Source organism: Medicago truncatula, chromosome 4 (genome assembly GCF_003473485.1).
Source record: "Medicago truncatula cultivar Jemalong A17 chromosome 4, MtrunA17r5.0-ANR, whole genome shotgun sequence".
NCBI lineage: Eukaryota > Viridiplantae > Streptophyta > Magnoliopsida > Fabales > Fabaceae > Medicago > Medicago truncatula.
The window spans coordinates 14,598,965-14,609,592 of NC_053045.1; the positions used below are offsets into that span (position 1 = coordinate 14,598,965).

The 10,628-nt window shown below is 36.6% G+C and overlaps 1 protein-coding gene across 1 annotated transcript; it reads right to left on the minus strand.

Annotated features, from left to right (window-relative positions):
• Window positions 1-5,468: 5,468 nt before the first annotated feature.
• On the minus strand, window positions 5,469-9,970 carry LOC25491951 (uncharacterized). The gene is made up of 3 exons (XM_013599999.3): window positions 9,697-9,970; window positions 9,359-9,609; window positions 5,469-7,809 (listed from the first exon to the last, which is right to left on the minus strand). Exons 1-3 carry the CDS (start codon window positions 9,884-9,886, stop codon window positions 5,767-5,769), a joined length of 2,484 nt encoding a protein of 827 aa, XP_013455453.1. The 5' UTR covers window positions 9,887-9,970; the 3' UTR covers window positions 5,469-5,766.
• Window positions 9,971-10,628: the final 658 nt, after the last annotated feature.

Genomic DNA, 10,628 nt, shown 5'->3' on the forward strand with positions numbered 1-10,628 from the left:
TTAAGTTTCTCGCTTTGTATGTTTTATTGAGTTTGTGGATCATAAAAGAGTAACTGAGCAAGATGGGTACAATATTAACGGGTCCATTGCAACACCTAATGTTTCGAAATTGTGTTTTTTAGGTATCTTAGATTGCTTACAGACACCTTAAAAATTCTAAAATACCTTTGTTGGATCCTAACTTTGGATCGCTTATGTTTAAAGGTTATTATCTGTGTCACGTCAGTAACATACCAGGGACGAATCCATTAACAGGATATGTGGGGCTAAAGCCCCGCATCCAATTTTCTATGATGGAGCATTGTAATCTTATTGATCTTGGAGCTACGGGTAGTACTTATACTTGGAATCGCAAGGAACGAGGGATTCTGAAGGTTGCTAAAAGGTGGGACAGGGTCGTCAGTGATTTTGTGTGGCATACTACTTTTCCAGAAGCTTATGTAGAGAACTTGACATGTAATTATTTCGACTATCGCCCTATCCTCTTAAGGGGTGTCGGTTTTGTTCCAGTTAAACGTGTGTGACCCTTTCGCTTTCAAGCTGCTTGGCTAACACATAAAGATTTTCCAGAAGTAGTGTATAAAGCTTGGGATAAAGGTGAACATATTGTACCCGCGAGTCTTGAGCATGTTTGGTTAGATGCAACTACATTCAGCAAAGAGGTGTTTGGTAACATTCATAAAAGGAAGGGTACTCTTGCGGAGAAATTAAAGCATGTGCAACACAAATTAGAAACGATTGATTCAACCCACCTCATCATGACTGAGGCATCACTCCAAAAAGAATATAATGATGTTTTAAAGTAGGAAGAGATCCTTTGGTACCAAAAGTCGAGGGAGAATTGGGTGAAACTAGGAGACCGTAACACGAGTTTTTTCCACACTCAGACTCTAGTGAGAAGAAAGCGAAATAAGATCCAAGGTCTCTTTCTTGAAAATGGTCAATGGAGTACCAATGATGTTATCCTCCAAGCAGAAGCCATCAATTACTTTAAACAGTTATTTAAGGTATATCACTCCACTACTCCAAATACTTTATTGGTTAATCATATGCCTAATTTAGGTGAACAGTGCAGAGATTCTCTTAAAACACTGATCCTTTAGAAAGAGGTGAGGAGAGCTGTGTTTAGTATGAAGTCATATAAAGCGTCTGGCCCTGATGGCTTCCAACCCATATTTTTAAAAGATTTTTGAGAAAGAGTTGGGGATGACATATGACATCTTGTGCATACGGCTTTCAAATACAAGTATTATTAACGCTTCAATTGCAAAGACATTAAATGTCCTAATTCCCAAGGAGAGTAATCCCCAAAGGTTAAAGAATTTTAGACCCATCAGTCTTTGTAATGTCATTTTTAAGGTAATCACAAAAGTTTTGGTTAGTCGTTTGAGACCGTTTCTTGATGACATGATTAGCCCTCTTCAAAGTAGCTTCATCCCCGGTCGAGGTACTGCTAATAATGCCATCCTGGCCCAGGAGGTTGTTCATTTCATACATTATTCTCGTGCAAAGAAGGGCTCTATTGTGTTCAAAATTGATCTCGAAAAGGCATATGGTAGGCTTAATTGGGACTTTTTGGAACTCACTCTCCATGATTTTGGTTTCCCCTCGGAAACTATATCTCTCATCATGAGTTGTGTCCGATCTTGCAATTTGGGCGTTCTTTGGAATGGTGCCAAAACTGATCATTTTACTCCATCTAGAGGTCTACGCCAAGGTGATCCTTTATTCCCTTACTTGTTTGTTCTTTGTATGGAGAAACTATCTCTTAGTATTCAACAGAAAATCCTAAGTGGCATATGGAAACCTATACATGTTTCTAAGGATGGCCCACAATTATCTCATATTCTTTTTGTTGATGATGTTATATTGTTTTGTGAAGCTAGTACTAAACAGGTCAAAGTGGTTATGGATACCTTAGATGAGTTTTGTTCAGCTTTAGGATTAAGGATCAATAACTTAAAGTCCAAAGCTAAGTGTTCTAGAATGGTTCAAGGGGAAAGAAAGCGTGAGATACAAGATATTTCAACTATTAAATTTGTGGCAGATTTGGGACATTACCTTGGTTTTCCTCTTGTTAAGGGTCGAGTTTCTAGAAATGTATATAATAATGTTGTTGACAAAGTTTCAAAAAGGCTAGCCACTTGGAAAGGAAATATCTTGAATAAAGCAGGACGAGTCTTCCTAGTGAAGTTTGTCACAACTACAATACCCATTTATACCATGCAACTTCACTATCTTCCTACTTATGTTTGCAACAGGTTAGATAAGATGGCAAGGAGATTTCTTTAGGGGGAGATGGGCTCTCTCGAACTTGGAATCATGTTAATTGGAATATGGTTACAACCCCTAAACGCTTTGGTGGCCTAGGTATTCGGGAAACTAGACTTACTAATTTAGCTCTGTTTGGTAAGTTAGTGTGGAACATGCTTCATAATAAAGATAAATTGTGGGTGAAAGTTCTTTCCCACAAATACATGGGAAACACGTCTTTATGGATGAATAAGAAACATAATACACCCTCAATCACTTGGCACGGTATTCAACATGCCATTACTAATTTTCCTAAAGGATATAGTTTTTTCGTAGGCTTTGGAGACTCGTTGATTTGGAATATTGACTAGACACAACTTGGTCCCCTATGTCAATTGGTCCCTTTTGTTAACATCAGTAATTCAGTTATGTGTTTGAAGGATGTGTGGGATGATGGTAGGCAGGATCTTCCTCAGGGAAATAATGGGTGGGTTCTCCGCACCAAATGACGCATCGAGTGGGACGACCAAAAGGAAGATCGCCGAAGTAAGGGAGATACATGGGGCGACCAAGAGGAAGTCATTACTAGGCTTCACCGACAGCGAGAGGGTGAATGGAGTGTCTAATGAAGAGTTACCGCTCGTCATCGTCGTGGGCATTCGAGACCATGACGTCACAAGATGTCGGGTGGTCGAAGGAAGCTCCAATGCATGAGCTTTGTCATTTGTTGACCATGCACTCTTTTCTTTGGTTGTTGGAACAAAGTCTCCATCTTTGATAACTCTCCACACATCTGTGTCTTGAGATCTGAGAAAGAGTTTCATCTTGTCTTTCCAGAATTAGTAGTTTGAGCCATCAAAAACTGATTGTCTATTTGATGATCCTCCTTCAGCTATGTACTTGACTTTAGACATACTTCCTGAATCTTTTCTCTAACACTTGTTTAAGTGTTCAAACCCTTAGAATCGGGCTCTGATGCCAACTGAAGTAGACAAAATAGTCACAAGGAAGGTGGGGTTTGAATTGTGACCTTTTAAAAATTAACCTGTAACTTAAAATTAATTCTCAAGTTGTTTACTTGGAATAGTTAAGTTAGTAAATGACTTCAGAACATTCTGAAGTGTTTATGCAAAAAACTGCTTAAATAAATAAATGTGATTGTGTGTGTGGTGTATGCTGAAATTAAAGAGTATAGGGAAGAGAAGAAGAACACACAAAGATTTATAGTGGTTCACCCAATGTGGGCTAGTCCACTCCTCACAATCTTGTGAGAGTTTCCACTATGATGCTTGAGATAACCTCTCAAATCATGCACCTTACAATCTTGTTCACCTGAAAAATTACAAAAAATGTATTCTCTAAGCCTCAGCAGGCTTGCACCTTCTTTCTAAGTTACCCACTTAGACTTTTATAACTTCTGCTCAAACTAACACTTTAGTACCCCTAAAGTTAGATGAGACTTTACAATATGTTTGGAGATTGAATGATTAAAATCAGACAAGAGAATAAGAATGGAGGGGGAAGTTTATCTTTAACAAGATAAGAGAGAATTGATTTACACTTCGAGACAATTTGAAATCTCAGTGATGATCAATTTTAACGCTAAAGCTTCACAACAATGTTCTTGTTGTTTCTCTTTTTGCTTTGCAATAGTGCAAGTAATGATGAGCCTCTCACTTCTATTTATAGAGTTCTTGGGATCTTGTAGCCGTTGGAGGGTGACTAATGGTCTTGTGCCATGTGTCATGGGCCCCACTAGCTTTTACTTGAAAATCTGGGTAAACATTCTGAACATAAGAATGTGTTGTGTTCTTGACAATACTTCAGAATGTTGTTGCGTTCTTGATGATCTTCATCTGGATTCATCATGATATTCATCTGGGTTCACCATGTATGAATGAAGACATCATTTTTTGGGTTTTATCATGTGTTTCATATGATTTTTTGGGCATTATCCATATGTAGTGGCTTTTCCACTAACATCAGAATGTTGTTGGATAATTCCTTTCCAGATTTGCCTTGGAATCTGTGCAGGAGAGAGGAAATTGGATTCTGCTTTCTTCATGCCAATTCTTTGAGAGATTGTGTGGTCCATGTACAGTACTAACTCACATACGCGTCTAACACTGATTGAGTGAAACAAGATTTCCTTTTTACTTTTGCTTTTTGCTTTTCACCTATTGTTCTGTTCATAAAGCATGTGCTGAGTGAACATTATGATCTTTAGAATGTTCCTTTTGTTTCATTTAGGATGATTTGTAAGACTACCATTTGATGTAATCAAATCCTAATAGTGAAACAACAATGAAGAGCAGTGATTGTAACATCTAGGATGATATTCCCTTTTAAAATAATCCTAGTACTTCAATGTTCATAGTCTTAAATGAACATAGAAAATTATTGTTTAGACCATCAACATTTTTTTGTTGTTGAATTGGTTTTCGCGATACCTTTGTTTGACTTTTCTTATTTATGATTTCATGCACAACATGTATTGGGATGCTAACTTATTAATTTAAGGGTTAAATATGTTTTTGATCCCAATAAAATTTTCAAATTTCAAGTTTTGGTCCCTATAAAAATTTTCATTAATTTTTGTTCCCTTAAAAACAAAATTGCCGCCACTTATAGTCCCCGTTTTAAAATCAAATCATGTGTATGCTTTATATTTTTGAGAATCTTTTTATATAGATGCTTATAATATTATAATAATTTCTTCTACAAAAAATGTCAATTTTTTAACAATATATGAATTTTTAAGCGCTGAAAACTTAAAAATTCATGTTTAATTCATCATTTGTTAAGAAAAAATTAAACTCTTACAAGAGAAATTTCTATAACGTACTAAACACTATCACAGCAAAATAATACAAAATTTCGAAGAATAAACATGATTTTACTTATATGTGGGGTCCAAAAGTTGTGACTGGAAAATTTTTTAGGAACCAAAAATTGATGAAATTTTTTATAGGAACTAAAACTTGAAATTTGAAAATATTATAGGGACCAAAAATATATTTAACCTTTAATTTAATTCAATTTTGGCTTCTTAAAAATAATAATAATTCTGAAATAGAAAAATTGAAAAATAATCTCTAATGGCTATGAGGGTGGTGGTAGTGACAAGAGTTGTTAGAATGCCTTATCCGACTCGTTAAACCAAATATAAACATTGGTATCATTCATCAGCAACTTCCAAACCCACCAAAAATAAATTATCAGTTTCTAATCATTTTTATTAACATTGTTAATAAAAGTAAGGGAAATATATGACTTAAAAAAGGAAGGAAAATATGTGAATTCCAAATAATTCTCCTGCAAGTAAAGCTAGAGAGTTACTGGCTTATGACTATTTACAATCTCCATGCAACAACGCCTAAGTAAACAAGGAGCAGCTGCAACATGTTTCTACTTAGTTACTTCTCCTAAGTATCTAAGCAAAAAACTTTCTATTGACTGTTGAAAATCTAGACAAGGGAGCAAGACTGTCATATTCATGAAAACAGCTAATGCCTAACGATCAAGATCCATGAACTGTAACGGGTCCAAATCACGCTTGCGCTTATGCTCTTCTGCCACAAAATCACCCTCGAAGTTCACAGGTGCGGTTATTGAAGTAGACAAGTCTTCAACTACAGCAAAATGGGTATTGCTAGCTGGATTTACCAGTTCACCATCATCAACTGAAATCAAGTTAGAGTGCTCCTCAATTAAGAGACTGTCGTTGCCTTTAAGTTGTTCTTTAATGGAAAGATCCTCACTGCTTACATTGACAGATGGATCTCTTGAGCTGGTTCCTGGTGTCTCAACCAGAAGGGATTCAAGGAAACTGTCGGCAGTAGAACTTGTCTGAGAAGTGAATTTAACATCTAATAGTGGAATTTCATAATCTACTACAGGTGAAGCAAGTAAAAATCCCAGAAAATTCTCCATGATGTTGTCATGGAAGGTGTTTTTTGCGGCATCTGCTGCTCTACAACCACTGGAGGTCTGATTATCAACAACCTCATTTGAAATATTACTTAAATTGGACAAGAAAACATCACTTTCTTCTTCACCGCTGATTTTCCCATTTTCTTCGTCTTTGAAGTTGTCATTAAAATCCATTTTTGGTTTCGGTTCAGCTAAAGTACTGTCAACACATACCTCATCTTGATCTCCTTGCGCACTGCAAAAAAATTCCCATTGTTCAGCTTCCAGGGCTGTCTTTTCAGAGCTTTTATCTTTAGAATCAGTGCTTACTTTCTCTCCCTCGTCCGATGAATTAGTGGATGAAGCCAACACTTGGATGTGGCTGAATTCCTCGTTGTCTGTGGGATGCAACAAGTCATTATTCACTGTCTTGTTACTGCTCTCGTGGTCAGCATCTTCATTTGAAAACTCAGGGGCTTCAAGATGTAGACTTTTGGTATACTTTGTAACCTCTGATGTCAGAGAAGACGACAAAAAGTTAGCTAATGAAGAAGATAAAGCATCATCAATTGACTTCTTTTTGATATCATTCGAAGGATTTATTTCTTGTTCTGATGCATTATCTTCTTCATCATCATCCTCAGGAAACTCGGGGGCTGTAACAACAAGACCTGGGAGCAGTTGAGTAGTACTTTCTGACTCAGACATATTTTCAGGACAGCCATCTTCAGGAGAGACATCTTGAGGAGATACATTTAGTACCTCTGTATGTAGAGATTTCTTATCTGATTCAATTTCCCCAGTGACAGTACAATCAAGACAATTCTCACAAGAGTTGGTATCTGATTCAATAAAAGAAGCATCGGGAGCAGATATTTTATAACACGATGGCAACTCAGAGTTTTGCCTTTTCATAGATAATGTCTCAAGTTGCTGCTCAACTCGCTGGAGTCTAACCTCAATGCTGTTCATGGGCACTACCATTTTCTCTTGAAAGCCCAAACAGATTTCTTCTATCCTGTCCATTCGTGACATAAGCTTTTCCAGGGCCCTTTCAACATTGCCACCCGAAAAATCACCTTGATTGATAGGAACTTGTGAGGGAATAGCATGACGGTTGTTCTCCATTTCAGCAACTTTTGAGGGTATAGCTCTGCAATTGCTGTCCATTTGAGCAGCTTGTGAGGGTACAGCATGGCCGCTCTCCATTTTAGCAGCTTGTGAGAGTGTATATGACTGGGATGGACCCACTGAACCTCCTTTCACCTCTTTCAACTCAACTTCATGAGGTCTGATTATGCTGTCTTCTTCATCAAGCTGATTTTCTATTATACGAGCACTAGGCTGAGGGGTTTCCTTCAAATCATCCTTCAAAACAAATTGTTTTTCCTTTCGAACAGCACTTAGACTACTGAGACCAGTTGTCTTGGATGCTTGCAATAGAGACGGAAGAAACATAGCCATGAGAGAACTGCCAGATAAGTTTTCATTATGGCTTTCTTCGATTTCTGAATCAACAGGATCGCCAAACACATAAATCTCATCCACACAAACACTGCCCTTGCTCTGAAGCGAGAGAAGACGGAGTGTAAGAGAAATGCAAGGATTTGCGTCATTAATCTCAGCTGTAGCTTCAAAAAGATCCTAGGGGCCAAAAAAAGAAGACAGCAATTTCAGAAAGAAAAAAAGAAAAAAAAACTAATATTGGCACGATATTACCATCATATATTATCTTCATGTGGCTGGCATGATATTAACATCATATACTCATCTTTACAAACTATGAATAAAATCTAAAAATAGTATTAGTTCGTTTGCTCACTAAGGACGTGTTTTGGTAAAAAAGTTCAATTATAAGCTGTTGTTAAAAAATGATACTTAGAGAGCTTAATTATACACTCGTTCATAAGCTATTCTATAATGCCAATTGAAACTTCTTTATAAATGTATCCAAACATGAAATTAGGAAAATAAGCACTTCCAAATGCCTCAAAAACTGCATTTCGATTGGGTTATAAACAAGTTATATGTACGTATATAGTTATCAACTAGAAAGCAAGAATGTGTATTTTGGACAGTTCGTGAAAAACAGCTATTTTCAGCTTATTTCAATAAGCCCTCTAGAATAGCTAATGAAAATACTTTCCATCCCACAACATAAGATATTTCAGCAAAATGAGTTATGTCAATATGTTATTTTATAATATCAATGAAGTATCCATTTTGTTTTTCCTGCTACACCCCTAAGTGTTCAATACTCTCTTTTTTCACATGTTATTTATAAATGCAGCAAATGAAGAGTACTTCAGAAAGTACGCAAACATTTTATATAAAAGCAACAAAACTAACTACATTTCTTAATTTGTTTATAATTTACTTAAATTACTCATATTATGAGATGGAGGGAGAGTAGCTTACCGCTTACATGAAAACAAATTATTCACATTTTCTTATTGATTATAGAAATAGCTTGAATATATGTGTTTATATGATAAACATATTTTCATTGAGTGTGCTTAATTAAGCAAACGCATCCTAAATTTGTGATAGTGTTATGAAGCACTGACACAAACATCGACAGACATGATACATACTACGGCGACACATAGACACAATTATTTATAAAATGGAGGTGATTAAATGTAACCACATATGTCATTGCCATGTTAATGCCAATCGGAGACACATCTCGGACACAGGACAGGACACCCCTTCAATCTAACGCGTCCTAAACTCAAGATAGGGCATTTAAGCATTGACATAAACACTGAACATGAAACCAACACTACATGGGAAAAGACAAAGGCAATAACTGGAGAAAATAGAAGTGTTTGAATACGCCAGTAGCACCGACACTTCTCACTTTGATCGAAAGTGCGTCCAGTGTCCATGTCAAACACGACACTAACACATGTGGTTACACTTAATTTTGCCATTTCCTTTGGTTACTAGTGATGTCAACTCGTTAGTGTCATGTGAGGCGTCTGTGTCAGTTCTTACTATAAGCACATGGATCAATATCTTGTTGATGTTTGACACCAATGCGTGTTCGACATCAGCCACCCCTTCAATCTAAAGTGTCAATACTACTCTTTTAAATAACATCCATTGTTTCTTTTTTTTTTTTTTTCCTAATCAGTAATTAGGTATAAATAACCGTAATTAGAATCAATGAACAACGAAATCTTGATACCTGAGCAGCAGTAGTTAAATTGAGATTAGGTTTAGTTTGTGAATTAGCATCATCAGCTTTAACTTCAACCCAATCATCTTCATTTCTAACATTCTCCTCACCAATTTCGTTAGAACGAAGAACTTCACCGTCTCTAGTAGCAACACCGCATCGAACAGTACATAGATACTCATCGTTGGTGTAAATCTCATACACTCGCGCAGTGCTTCGAACGTAGATTTGTCTCACCTCATGTTTCTCCGCAAAATTAACTGCAAAAAATAACGAATTAGAAGAATTAAACAAAAAATATAGTTAGGGTTAAAGAATAAGAGTGAAATTGAATTGGTGATTATTACTGGTGATTTGGCAAGGGGTGGAATCTGGTGAGGGAGGGTGTAGGAGAAGAGGATGGGAAACGGATTCTTCATCGTCATCGGAGGAGGAAGAGAGGGATGATTGGAAGGTTAGGGTTTTGTTGAGAGTGCCGGAGGTGATGGTCCAGTTGGTTTGGGAGGTATAGTTTGCAATTGCATCATCCATCGCCATGGATCAAGGTTTCTCAAAGAGTGTGAATCAAGTGTAGAAAGGGATATTTCGTTTATACACAGTCTCTCTTGTGAAAGGAGAAAAAAATTGGGTTTTTGTATTTTTTTTTTGTAAGTATATAATAAGTATTTGGCTTATTCCCTTAATTTAATTGATTGGATGTGTAAATGGTTTACATGGTCACATTGGACTAGTAAAGTTGGCTCTCGGGTAACAAGTTAACTCACCTCAAACTTAAAGTTGTAAGTTTAACTTTCGTTATCATCGTAAGTACTATATTTTTTATGGATGATATGCAGTTACCTTGGTTCTATAAAAAATGGATTTATTCCATCTCGGTCTCCCTTTAGTCAATCAAATTATCACTGAGGAGTTATATCTCATCGGATATCTTTTAGATGACCTTGATTTGGTCACCTATGCTCTTAATGTATTGGGACGTGCATTTCATGAATTCACATTGTCTACATGTACCTTTGACTCTCCTATTACTTTTCATGAATTGTATGACATGTTGGTTGATAACATACAAGTTCAGTGCTACCAACCACTGTCAGTTGTGTCCAACATCGTAATGGACCAAACCCCGCTTGTGGTCGCTCACATGCACAAAATCTCAACTTGGGTAACCACAAGAATAAGACAATTGTGATATGTTAATATTGTGAGAAATCGGGTCATTATCCCGTACTTGTTATAAAATTCATGGATTTTCCAATAAACCATGTACTCCCACTGGCTA

Bases quoted from the DNA above. Each gene is read 5' to 3' on its own strand.
- LOC25491951 (XM_013599999.3), bottom strand. From the start codon at position 9,886: ATGGCGATGGATGATGCAATTGCAAACTATACCTCCCAAACCAACTGG. The intron at 9,610-9,696 runs GTAATAATCACC...TATTTTTTGCAG, and splicing joins CACCCCTTGCCAAATCACCA to TTAATTTTGCGGAGAAACAT. The intron at 7,810-9,358 runs GTATCAAGATTT...TTTGGCCCCTAG, and splicing joins ATTTAACTACTGCTGCTCAG to GATCTTTTTGAAGCTACAGC.